The 13,914-nt window shown below is 36.8% G+C and overlaps 1 protein-coding gene and 1 pseudogene across 10 annotated transcripts in view; both read left to right on the top strand.

Annotated features, from left to right (window-relative positions):
- The window catches only part of ZNF585A (zinc finger protein 585A), a 42,800-nt gene that overhangs the window by 14,647 nt on the left and 14,239 nt on the right, over positions 1-13,914 (top strand). For 3 of the 10 annotated variants that reach the window (XM_060398515.1, XM_027977387.3, XM_027977386.3), the window contains exons 1-3: positions 4,520-4,677; positions 6,098-6,153; positions 7,205-7,399. In XM_060398515.1, the coding sequence (XP_060254498.1) occupies positions 7,322-7,399 (78 nt within the window). In that variant the 5' untranslated portion in view covers positions 4,520-4,677; positions 6,098-6,153; positions 7,205-7,321. Of the gene's footprint in view, positions 1-64; positions 219-4,519; positions 4,678-6,097; positions 6,154-7,204; positions 7,400-13,914 lie in introns of those variants that run through there. The other 7 variants (XM_060398512.1, XM_060398510.1, XM_060398516.1 and 4 more) reach the window with 4 other exon arrangements.
- On the top strand, positions 4,520-12,752 carry LOC114117759 (large ribosomal subunit protein uL24-like; annotated as a pseudogene).

Genomic DNA, 13,914 nt, shown 5'->3' with positions numbered 1-13,914 from the left:
AGTGGGGGCTATTCTCTTATTGTGGTGTGTAGACTTCTCATTGCTGTGACTTCTCTTATCATAGAGCATGGGCTTAGTTGCCGAGGAGCATGTGGAATTTTCCCTGACCAGGAATGGAATGCATGTCTCCTGCACTGGCAGCCAGATTCTTAACCACTGGACCACCAGGGAGGTCCCTGACTTACTTTGTTTAAAATGACTTCTTCATAGTCATAAAGGTATATAATTTAAAACTGTTTTTTAATCTTTTTGCTAATTTTTATCTTGAAAAATTCAAACAGAAAACTTGAAAGAAACATCTTCTGACATATATCTACTCAACCTACTCCAGGATTCTTGCCTGGAAAATCCCATGGACAGAGGAGCCTGGTGGGTTACGGTCATGGGGTCACGAAGAATCAGACACAACTTATCAACTAAGCAACAACAAGAAACACTTTTTACACTATCTATACCTTATTCTGATGGAGTACCATTTGTATTTACAGTGTACATAGGGGCTTTCCCCATACATCATTTTGTTACTTTTCCCTCCTTATTATTAATCATTGGCTGGAAGATGTTGTATTAGGGATTAAATATATTTTATGAAGTTTTGGTATAAAAAAAATCAAAATCAAGAGGAATTCTAATCCTAGAAAACTTTAACTGGCAGGTTTTCTGTGAGGTGTGCTGACTGATTTGAATAGTTTTAAACATCATTCTTCACCCCTAAATATTTCATTATGTATTTGCTAAGCATAAGAACATTCTATCTAACCACAAGAATATTATCATGCCACACCTAAGAAAAAGCAGAATAGTTCTGAAGTATCATATAATATTCAGTCCATGTTAATAATTTTTCCATTTGTGCCCCGAATTACTTTCACAGTTTTTCTTTCCTTTTTTGTATTGTTATTTTTAAAAATTAATTTATTTATATTTTTGGATGCACTGAGTCTTTGTTGCTGCGTGTGGGCTTTCTCTAGTTACAGGGAGCTGGGGCTTTGGGGCTGCTATCTATTCTCTAAGCTATTCTTGTTGTTTCTTATTGTGATGGCTTCTCTTGTTGCAAAGCTCGGGCCCTAGTGTGCCTGGGTTTCAGTAGTTGTGGTGCAGGACTTGACTGCCCCAAGGCAAGATGCCAGACGAGTGATCAAATCCATGTCCCCTACATTGGCAAGTGGATTCTTAACTACTGGACCACCAGGGAAGTCCTCAGGTTTTTTTTAAAGCATTTTCTGTTTGTTTGTCTGTTTGTTTTTTAAGCCAGGACAGGGAACCAGAAGTCAGTCAAAATATATGCATAGCATTTAGTTGTTCTTTTACTTTATCCCTCTTGATCTAGAACAATTTTTTTCTGATACAAAATTTTAAGAGTCTATGCCATTGGTCTTACAGACTATTCCACATTCTGAATTTTTCTGATTCTTTAAACTTAAATTATTTCTTAATTTGTTCCTTTGTGACTTATATTACCTGGAAGTTAGATCTGATACCTTGTTTAAATTCAGGTTGAACACTTTTGGTAAGAATACTTTGAAAGTTATGCTGGGTATTTTATATTACATCGCATTTTCCACCTATAGTAGAAAATACAGGTAAATATTAAGACTTTGAGGTGGGAAGGGATTTCTTAAATAAGATGCAAAAATAAGAGGAAAGAGGTTAAATAGTTACAGAATTACTGAATTCTCAGGTACACATGATTCTGTTTCTGGTTTTTACATTCTTTTTCTATTTCAGTTGTTATATAAAATATTCTGTTTTTAAAGTTTAGTTTTACAATTTAATATCTTCTAACGTAAAGTCCCTTTCTTCTCCTTTCATCAGAATATTCTTTGCTATGCTTCTTACATAAATATACTGGTATACCCATCTTTAATAATCTTGTCAAATAATAAAAAATCCTTTTGACATTTTCATTGGAATTGTCTTGAATCTATATTAAATATGGCAAGAGTTGACGTTTTTCCTATATTAAGCATCCATTCCATAAATGTGGGATATACATCCCTTTATTGAGATCTTTTAGGTCCTTCATTAGGATTTCACAGTTTTTATACATGAAAATCTCTGAAATTTCCTCTTACAGTTATTCCTTGGAACTTTTAAATTTGCTTAAATAGAATATTTTTTCTTTTCTATTTTCTGATGGATTATTGCTGACATACAATTAATTTTTGTTTACAGTTGATTTCTTTTAATCCCTCCATTGTTGCCAAATCAGTTTATTAGTTATATTTCTTTTTCATTTGTTCTTCTGGGGTTTGTGATTTTTGATACCTCCTAACTCCTTTCCTTGTCTTAAGAATGCATGCTCCTTTCTTACTGCTCTATTATCTTTACATGGAACTCTGACAAGGACTCCTGCCTTGACCAAAAACTTGAATGAGAACTCTCTGAGGCCTTGGCATTCTGTCCTTGGCCTGCTGAACCCAGTTCAGCAAGAAGACTGTCAAACCAGTTTAACAAGAATGCCCCCAATTCTTAATATCTATAACCAAGTTCTTCTTAGTAATTTTCCATCCATTGACTTCTTTGACCTGCCTGTTAGCCGTCCTGAGCTGTCCCTATTGTTGTATTTAGAACTGAGTTCACTCTCTCTCTCCTATATGAATAGACTTGAACCCTACTGGAATAGTTTCGATCAGGTCTTCCTTGCCTGTTTAACTTGTCCAATGCAATTTTTCTTTTACACTTCCATCTTCAAGGTCACCTCATGATCTGAAAAGCCTACTGCCACTATAGCAAGTATATCTGCATTCTGGGAAGAAGGAAGAAAGAAAAAGCTGGTAGAAGATAAGAAGGGTGGATCTTTCATTTGGGTCATCTCGCTTCAAGCAGCCCTCTCAGGAGATATTACGGAAGGCACTATACAACACTTTTGCCTCCATCTCAGGGGTGGAAACTTAATCACATGAACATATCCATGGAAGTCAGGATATACAAGGGAGGCAGGATAATCCTTCAGCTGGGCACATTGCTGCTTCAAATAAAATCTGGATTCTGTTATTAAGGAGAGAAAAGAAAGGTGATATATTAGGTTGCATGTAGCTGTGAGTAAACCATATAGGGGTTATTATAGTTAAGATGAGAGATAATTTACTTTTTTCAGCTCTGTTGAGATATAATTGTCACATAACATGATGATTTGATACATGGATGTATTGAGAAATAATTTCCACAGTGAGGTTAGTTAACACATTCATCACCTCACATAATTATCTTTTGTGTGTGTGTGTGGTAAGAACATTTAGGATCTACTCTATTAGCAATTTTCAAGTATATAATACAGTATTGTGAACTACTGTCTTTGTGGACTTTACACTCACAGCACCACCACCCCCCCCCCCCCCCCCCCAAAAAAAAAAAAAAAAAAACAGGGGATGGGGATGGGGAGAGTGTTAGCTGCTCCAGAATTTCCATATAGGAGAAGTTAAGAGGAGTCACAGATGGGACTTAAGGCTTCATTTATACAGTAAGGACATTGTTATTACTTAGATTTTAGTTAAGAAGTAAATAAAAATAATAGTTTTCCTTAAGTACTTTTAGCCACACGTTGACCTAGACGACGGCATGGCAATCCACTCTAGTGTTCTTGCTTAGAGAATCCCATGAACAGAGGAGCTTGGTAGGCTGCAGTCCATAGGGTCACAAAGAGTTGCACGGGAAAGAAGCAACTTAGCACATGCACGATCATCTTAAAAACTATTATTATTTTATTTTTGTTGCCTACTATAGTTTTCCTTGTAGTTGTTAAGGTGAAGGCTAGTGAAGATTAATGGGGATTCAAGTCTCCATTCCCCCCACCAGCCCTTCCTATGTTAGTCACTCAGTCGTGTGCGACTCTTTGCAATCCCAGGGACTGCAGCCCGCCTGGCTCCTCTGTCCATGGAATTCTCCAGGCAGGAACACTGGAGAGGGTTGCCATTCCCTTATCCAGAGGATCTTCCCTACCCAGGAATCGAACTCAGGTCTCCTACATTGCAGGCAGATTCTTTACCATCTGAGCCACCAGAGAGCTAAGGATTATATTCTAACTTCTAACCGTTTGCCCCAGTGCTTTCTCGCATTAAAGGCTGTACCACGCTTCCTCAGCGGATTGCCCATTCTAACATTTCTCTGTCATCCGGGGGTGGACTCCCATTCTGACCTCTCCACACTCCCTGAGTGCTTGTCCGGCACAGTCCCTTGCTGTTGTTTAGTCTCTAAGTCGTGACCCACTCTTGCGACCGCATGGACTGTATCCCGCCAGATTCCTTTTCTATGAGATTCTCCAGGCAAGAATACTGGAGGGGTAGTAACCCTTGCCTCACTCTAAAAACCCACCGAGGCCTAGTTCTCCGGTGTACGGAATGGACACACTTCCAAGATGGCGGCCCGCTCGCAGAAGCGCCATCGGGTGCAGCCATGTTCGCTACCCAACAGCGCCCCCCGCCTCGCCGGGAAACTGCACACAGTCTTTTTAACGTCTCTTCGCCCTGTTGAACGCGACTGTCAAAGTAATCTGGAGCATGCGCAATGCCAACCGTCCGTAAGGGGCCGTGCTAGCGATCTGACTGGAAGCGGAAGTGCCTGCGGAGGTTTTTTTTTGTTTTTTTTTTTGCTGCTTGTGTGGGGAGCTTTTTCACACTTTATTTCCGAGAGATCTCTGTGGTGATTTTGGTTGGTCTTGATTAGGAATTCTGTGAGGTCAGTGATGGAAGGCTTGTCCGTGGAGTTAGTGATGATGGTTTTCGGCTTCAGTGGTGGGGGGTCGTGTCTGTGGCATCCCTTGATTGGTATCAAAGAGTGCAGTGATGGGGTTCTGGGCAACAATGAGTATCTTTAAGAAGAGTGACTGGGATTTTGGGGCCCAGTGATGGAAGTCTGTGGTCAGTGGTAGGGCTTGGGGTGTCAGCATGGTGTCTGTCATGAGCTTGTTTTCTAAACATTCACAAGCATTTTCTTTATTCCTCACATCTCAGCGTTTGTGGGTTTTTTGTCTTTTTTTTTTTTAATTTCAATTTTTTCTTTGACCCGTGAATTATTCAGAAGTGCATTCTTATTTCAAATAATGCCTCTGGGTGAGGCTCGAGGGTAAAAATTGCTTATGGCCCAGTTCAGGGTCAGTTTTCATAAATATGACACATCTTTTACGGAAAAACAATGTGTGTTCTTTAATAATTACATTGTTTAATAGCGAATGTATTTCCAGATTATTTTCTCTGCTTAATTAATTACCGAGACAGGTAAACTCACATTGGAAAGGTTATTTGTCCTCTTGCTCTTCTTTCTGCCAGTTTCTGGTTTGTATATTTGAAACTATTATTAGGAACAGTTATTTGTATTTTTAGTAGTAGTTGAACCTTAATAACTCAAAAGATACTATAGCCACTTAAGCACCCACCACTAATTTATAAAAGAGCTCATTTTCCAGAATGCTTTCCAGCATTTTAAAAAAAGCTTTTACAGTTCTGAGGGTAAAATTATATCTAATTGTTCTAATGCAGTCGGCCATCTAAATTTCCTTTTCTGTGAATTTGCGTGTCCTTTGTCACTTTTTAAAAAATCTATTTGATTGCTAGTTTTGGTGGTTTTTTCCAGTAGGGATAACCTGTCGTCACATATTGAAAAATTATCTTCATTTTTAAGGTGTATCTTTATAATCAGAAATATTTGTTTTTTCTTTTATAGTTTCTGGGTTTTCTCTCATTTTTAAGTTAGGTCTCATTTATAAGTTAGATATTTATAAGTAAGATCCCTCCTACTCCATCAGAATGTTATACAAATATATTCTCCTAAAGTTTATTCTTATATTCTTTGAGGCTTTAAAAATGTATATACTTAAAGTATTTATTCCTGTTGGAAGTCAATCTAAGGTATAGTGTGTGATGGGGATCTAGTTTGTTTTGTTCCAGGTGGATGGCCAGTTACATCAACATTGCTTATGCAAAGAATGTCTTGTGTACATTCAGTTGAATGTCACATACATAAATCATTAAGTAATACATACATAAATCATTGTCTGGTCTGTTGTTTTCCTTGCTTTGATTATATTGTTTTTATATTGTTTTAATATCTAATAGTGATGGTAATTGCTGATATTTATTGCATGCTTCTTGTGTTCCAGGGAGGTATTGAGTACTTTACAAGCACCATCTCATTTAATTTTCATAATTCTATGAGGTAGGCATTTTAATTCTTATTTTTGAAACTAAAGCTAAAATAACTTCATTGTCTCATAGCCAAAAAATAGCTGAGTTGCAATTCACATCTTTAATACTGTTTCTCTGTATCTCATGTTTTTCCCCATATTTTACCATGAATAACTTATCACAGGATTTGTTAAACTTTCTGTCCTTCACAGAGTGCGTGTATGTTCAGTTGCATCTGACTCTGTGACCCCACAGACTGTAGCCCACCAGGCTCCTCTGTCCATGGGATTTCCCAGGCAAGAATACTGGAATGGGTTGCCATTTCCTCCTCCAGGGAATTCTCCCGACGCGGGGATTGAACCTGTGTCTCCTGCATTGGCAGGTGGATTCTTTACCACTGAGCCAACTGGGAAGACTGTACTCCACAGTGCTGGTTCTCAAAATGTGGTTCCTGAAACAGCAATATTAGCATCACCTGGGTACTAGTTAGAAACGCAGATTTTGGGGCCCTGCTATGATCTGAATATTTGTTCCTCCCAAATTCATATGTTAAAATCCAAACACCCAAAATTATGGTGTTAGAAAATGGGACCTTTGGGGAATGATTAGGTCATAAAAGTAGAACCCTGGTGAATGGGATTAGTGCCCATACAAAAGAGACACCACAGAGCTCCCTAGCCCCTCCCACCATGTGAAAACACAGCTAGAAGGTGCTGACTTTAAACCAGGAAGAGTGCCTTCATGAAAACATGTTCGTGCTGGCACCTTGATCTTGGACTTCTCAGCTTCCAGAACTGTGAGCAGTAACTTTCTGTTGTTTATAAACTACCGAGTCTGTGGTATTTTGTTAGAACAACCTGAATAGTCTGAGTTGGGCCCTATCCTAGACTTGCTGAATTGGAAACTGTTAGAATATGCAGATTTTTAACTGTATTAATATTTTAACAGACCCTCCAGGTGATTCAAATGCACACTCAAGTTTGAGAACCACTGTTCTGTGGTGTCTAGCTCAGGAAACTACACCTTGGAGTTCCTTGGAAATGTTGATTTGATGACTGACCATGTGAACATTATCTTTCCAGAAGCTTCTGGACTAGATCTTCCTCCAGATTTCACCTCACCACTCTTCAGCGGCTCTGCTTGAGTTTATATGTGCACCAAACTTTAGTTTGCTTAGAGAATAAAGGTTGAGACCCAACATGACCATGCCAGCCAATCAGACCTCTCCCCAGAAATCCCTGAGCCTGGCTCCAGAGGAACATGGTGGCTCATGTGAGGTGAGGAGGAGGAATCCCAGTGGGTGGAAATTCATTCTGGGAGTAGTTTGATCTTTACAACAAAGTTTTGGATAAAGATGATACCTAAAGTTATTCCCAACCTTGTTTTTGATATTTGTTTCATTTTGTTTACTATGTAACCTTGATGTCCTAACCAGTCAATGATAGTAATAGAATTGAAAATTATAAATATAGATTCAGAAGTCAAATGTATTAACTATTCACAGCAAAACAATGCTCAAAAATAATCTGGAAAAGTTGAAGTGAAAGTTAGTCACACAGTCGTGTCTGACTCTTTGTGATCCCAAGGACTGTTGCCCGTCCGGCTCCTCTGTCCGTGGAATTCTCCAGGCAAGAGTGGGGTGGGATGCCATTTTCTTCTCCAGGGAAAAATAATCTAGAGAAATAATTTATCTCAAAGAAATAAAATGTAAATTGCAGATGAAATAGGTGTATTTTGAGGAATATATTAACTTTCCCATCAAACCTTTAATTACCATTTACTATATTTTCCCTTGTAGGTATTATGACTTTTATTTTAAAAATTCTACTTTTAATAAGATTGAGATTGGCCAATGCCAATTTTTCACAGAATGTTTTTATTGCTTTCAGAGAAAACTTCATTTCTGTGTTACTTTTTCTTTCTTTACTGAGATCTGCCATTTTTTTAAACAATTAAATAACAATTTCTTAACTTGTTTTTCCAGAATTTATTCCTTGGACTCTTATATCCCTATTTACTTAATTAAGTTGTTGCTTGTTTTAGTGAATTCCTTGAATTCATGGTGATTGTGTTTGCTTATTTCTAGCATGTTCCTTTAAATCTCCTTTTTCTTTTATTCTTTTTGCTTATAGTGTCTTTGTACATTAGATTTTTATTGTTATCTTTAAGTAAGGAGATTTTTTTTTCCCCTGGACAGATTGTTTATAAGAAGCTCATTTGGTGTGGAGTCAAAGCCACGGATATGACATCTTCTTGATTCCTTATTTAATTATTGATGGCATAGGGTTCAGGGGCCAGGACTTCAGTGTGAAATAGGTTGTGAATGTGCAAGTGTATGAAAGAGAAAGATTAGAGCATATATAGTCTTTTCAAGTATATAGGGGACATTTTCAAAGAAATGATAATGTTTTAAGCCTCCTAAACAGAATAAACACATCACATAGAGGCAAACCAGAATCTTTGAAGACAGTTAAATGAAGAAATAAAAAAGATAGCTTTTAAACATCATAATTTTAGACATTAAAAACCAAGAGCATCTTAAAAAATTTTTTTTGTATTTATTTATTTTTGACTGTGCTAGGTCTTCATTGGTGCCAGTGGGCTTTCTCTAGTTATTGTGATATGTGGCCTTATTGTGGTGGCTTCTCTTGTTGCAGAGCACAGGCCCTAGAGCACACAGGCTTCAGTAGTTGTGGTGCACAAGCTTAGTTGCCCCATGGTATGAAAAACCACAAGTATCTTTAATACTTTCTCTGTCCTGTCCTCCCTACATGCTTATTCCCTCCTCTGAATTCAGTGACCTGCTTTAGTACAACTGAATCATCATCTCCATACTAGCTCTGTATCCATCTGCCTAGTGTCCCTCCTTGTATATGTTTTACCACCTAAACCTCAATATGTACAAAATTTATTAATTCTTGTCTTCTTCCCCCAGTCTCCACCTCTAGTCCTTAAATTCAACTGTGACCTTAGAATCTGTAGCAACGCAAAACTGATAACTGAGAGTTACTTGAGTCCCATTATTTTATCTTCACATTTGGTATCAATTTTACCTCCTTAATAATTAATAGCAGTCTGTTCTATAGCCTTACTACAGCCTTACTTTAGGTAAGTAAGAAATTTGTATTCTCCCACCTGAATTATGCAGTGGTTTTCATGACATATTTTCCAGTTTTGCTCATTTCAAAATGTTCTCTTATGAGAATAATCTTTCTTCAATATAGTTTTTCAACTTTTATTTGTTTTGGAATAATTATAGATTCAAAGAGCATTGCAGAATATAATACAGAGAATTCTTTCATAAATTCCTGTTTATTGTGGTGCATGGTTATTTTTATTCATTGCTTGATCCAGTCTGCCAGTATTTTGTTTAGGATGTTTGCATCTAAATTCATAAAAGAGATACTGGTCTATAGTTTTCTTTTTGATACTGTCTTTGTCCTGTTTTGGTATCAGGGTAATAATACTGACTTCATAAAATTAGTTGGGCTTAATTAGAAGGGCTTCCTCCTCCTTTACTTTCTGAATGGGATTATGTAAAAATGAGACTAACACTTCTTTAAAAAGTTAGTAGAACTCTCTAGTAAAACTATCTGGGCCTGGAGATTTTTTTCAGGAGATTTTAAATTATGATTTTAATTGAATGGTTGTAGGATTATCAATTTATCTATGCCATAATGTAAGTTTTGATAGTTTGTGGTTTTTGAGGAATTGGTCCATTTCTTCTAAATTGCTGACTCTTACCAGCATAGAATTTTTGTATTCCCTTATTTTTCTTTTAATGGCTGCCAGATCTGTAATCATAGTCCTATTTCATTCCTGACATTGGTGATTTGTATCTTTTTAATCCTTGATTACTAGGTCAGTTAGCAAGATTTAGCAATTTTATTTATGTATTTCCCCAAATAATACATTGTGTGTTATTGATTTTTCTCTAGTTAAAAAAAAATTTTTGTTTTCCAATTTCATTGATATTTACTTTCTAATATTTTTCTTTTTTTCTGCTTGCTTTGGGTTTATTTTGCTTTTCTTTTTCTACTTTCCTGAGGTAGGAATTTAGATTATTGACTTGAGAACTTTCCCCTTCTTCTTTTTTTTAATTGATCTAATTGACATATCACACATTAGTTTTAGGTATACAACATTATTCAATCTTTGTATATATTGTGAAATGGTCACCACAATAAATCTAGTTTTCATCACACGTAGTTACAGATGTTTTTCTTGTGTTGAGAACCTTTAAGATATGTATTAATTTTCACAAGGCAGTTATATTTCTAATTTTTGAGGAACTTCCATAGTATTTTCCATAGTGGTTGTACCAGTTTACATTCTTCCAGTAATGCACAAGGATTCCCTTTTCTCCACATCTTTGCCAACACTTGTTATTTCTTGTGGTATTTTTTGTTTTTGTTTTGTGTGGTGGGTTTTTTTGATAATAGCCATTCTAACATGTGTAAGGTGGTATCTTATTGTGAATTTAACTTGTATTTCCCTGATTCTTAGTGATATTGAGCATGTTTTCATATATCTGTTGGAAATCTGTATATTTTCTTTGGAAAAATGCCTTATTCAGATCCCCTGCCCATTTTTTATTTGGAGTTTGTTTCCCCTTTTCTATAAATTTCCCTTTCAGCATCTCACAGATTTTGATATATTACATGTTTTTTACCAGCCAATAAACATAAAAGTTTTGATTTAGTTAGTAATCAAATAACTGTAAAGATAATAATGCATTACCATTTTTGCCCAGCATGACAAAGATTTTAAAAGGATAGCACTTAATGGTAATGAGAGATAAGATGAGTTGATATGTAGTATTTTTCATTTTCTTTCACTTCTGTGTATTTTCTAAATTTCTTTTCAGGATTTCTCTTTGACTTGTAGTTTATTTAGAAGTGTGTTGATTGATTTCAAGATACTTTGTGACTTTTCAGTTTTTGTTATTATTTTCTAACATATTTCCTTTGGAGATTTTTCTGTTGTCTTTCTGTTACTGATTTTTAATTGGATTCTATTATTTTCAGAGAACAACTTTGCATTATTTCAGTTCTTTCCAGTTTATTGAGATTTGTTTCACACCCTAGCATATGGTCTGTCTTGGTCATTGTTCTGTGGGTTCTTGAAAAGAATGTGTGTTTTTCTTTTGTTGGAGTATCCTATAAATATTGATTAGATGGTGTTTGCTTTTCTATAGCATAGATAATACCCTCTCTGTTATTTCTGCAATTTGCTGAGTGTGGGATGTTCAAGTCCCTATAATCCCTTTTTTAAGTGTTTATGACTCCAGGTGGAAATAAGTCATTCCTTCAATTATGCATTTCCAGACTAGAATTTTTAAATATAAATGATCATTTAAAAAAAAAAAAAACTACTTTATTATGAAAAAAAATGTAAACGTATCCAAGAGTAAAGAGAATAGTATAAGGAACCCTGTATCTATTATACTGATCACTCAGCTTTAGTAATCATCAATTCTCGGTCATTTTTATATTAACTAAAGTCACACTCCTTCCCAACTGCCAGATTATTTTAAAGTAAATTCCAAAAACCATTTTATCTGTGAATACTTTGATGTATATCTCTTAAGATATGAGAATTCTTTTTTTCCTTTTTATTTAATGTAACCATAAAGCCATTATCACACCTATAACATAGTGATAGTAATTTCTAGATATCATTGAATATACAGTTTTTATTTGAATTTCTCTTAAGATCCCCTGAATGAGGAAATGGTAACCCACTCCAGTATTCCTGCCTGGAAAATCCCATGGACAGAGGAGCATGGTGGGCTACAGTCCATGGGGTTGCAAAGAGTCGTACACAACTGAGTATGCACAAAGACATACATACAAACATGCCATAAGTATCTTTTAAATGTTGGTTTGCTTTAATTAAGAGCCAAATAAGGTCCATAAGTTGCACTTGGTTAGTATGGCTCTGAAGCCTTTTTTTTTTGGAGGGGGGAGTTGGGGAGCACAGCACAAGGCTTGTGGGATCCTAGATCCCAACCAGGGACTGAACCTGGGATCTCGGCAGTGAAAGCTCCAGCTTCCAACCATTGAACCACCAGGGACTTCTCTTAGTCTCTTTTAATAAAGAAAAGATTCCCCTCTTCCCTTCTGTGGCCATCACTGAAACGCCAGCAGCCAAAATGAAGTTCATTCCCTTTGTGACTTCTGACCTAAACAAGAATCGAAAAAGGCATTTCAATGCATCTTCCCACATTCGCAGGAAAATTATGTCTTCTCTTCTTTCTAAAAAGCTAAGACAGAAGTACGTCGTTCGATCCATGCCCATCCGAAAGGATGATGAAGTTCAGTTGTGTGAGGGCACTACAAAGGGCAGCAAATTGGCAAAGTAGTCCAGGTTTACAGGAAGAAATACGTCATCTACATTGAATGAGTGCAGCAGGAGAAGGCTAATGGCACAACTGTCCATATAGGCATTCACAGCAAGGTGGTTATCTCACTGGACAAAGACCGCAAAAAGATCCTCAAAGGTAAAGCCAAATCTCTCCAAGTAGGAAAGCAAAAGGGCAAATATAAGAAAGAAACAATTGAGAAGATGCAGGAATAAAGTCATCTTGTCTACAGCTTTCATTAAAAACTGTTAAAAAACAAAAAAAAAGATTCCCCTCCATATTTTTTCTTTTGTGATTTATTTTTTGAAAGAACAGATCATTTGCTACCTTCTGGATTTAGCTTATGTTTTAGTCTTGATATTGTTGAACATTTTCCTCTACACTTCACATTGTTGTTGTTTAGTCACTAAGTTGTGTCTGACTCTCTGCGACCCCATGGATTTTAGCCTGTCAGGTTCCTCTGTCCATGGGATTTCCCTGGCAAGAATACTGGAGTGGGTTGCCGTTTTCTTCTCCCAACCCAGGGAGTGAACCCCCGTCTCCTGCATTGCAGGCGGATTCTTTGCCCCTGAGGCACCAAGGCCTTACATATGAATAATTTGTGGGATCTAGAGGCTTAATGCGGAGAAGACGATGGCACCCCACTCTTGCCTGGAAAATCCCATGGACAGAGGAGCCTAGTAGGCTGCGGTCCATGGGGTCTCGAAGAGTCAGACACGACTGAGCGACTTCCCTTTCACTTTTCTCTTTCATGCATTGGAGAAGGAAATGGCAACCCACTCAAGTGTTCTTGCCTGGAGAATCCCAGGGACAGGGGAGCCTGGTGGGCTGCCGTCTATGGGATCACACAGAGTCGGACACGACTAAAGTTACTTAGCAGAGAGCAGAGGCTTAATGAGTTTCAGGTTGTATTTTTCTTTATATATCATATCAGGAGGCCCATAATACCTGGTTATCTCTTTTTATGATGTTAAAATTGTCGATTCATTGCAGATTTTCTTAGCTCATTCATTCATTTTAAACTTCTCAGCCTTTCACATGAAACAGTTGAGCAACCTTTAGTGATTATTGTCTATTATTTCATTATGAATTATGAAATGATGTTATTCTGATTCTATCCTAACATCTTCATTAATTAGCCAGAAAGCATTTTGTAAGAAACTGTTCCTCATCATTTATCTGGTTATTCTGCAATACAAAAAAATTTTAATATAAATCTGATTAGCTTAATTACCTTTACTTAAAGTGGAAAATTCATACTTCTTCTATGAGCAAACTGTTTTTCCCATAACCACCTTCCTGGCGTGTTATGCAGACTTCTCTTCATTTACATAGAGCTATTTACTGTTATCCAAACTCATCGTGTCTTTTCCTATATCCACACCTTTGGTTTTGTCTTTTCTGGGAAATGACCTCCCTCACCCCCTC

The sequence above is a fragment of the Ovis aries genome, chromosome 14 (genome assembly GCF_016772045.2).
Source record: "Ovis aries strain OAR_USU_Benz2616 breed Rambouillet chromosome 14, ARS-UI_Ramb_v3.0, whole genome shotgun sequence".
In the NCBI taxonomy this organism is placed as follows: domain Eukaryota; kingdom Metazoa; phylum Chordata; class Mammalia; order Artiodactyla; family Bovidae; genus Ovis; species Ovis aries.
The sequence above is the reverse complement of the archived record's forward strand: the minus strand, read 5'-3'. Positions and strand labels throughout refer to the sequence as shown.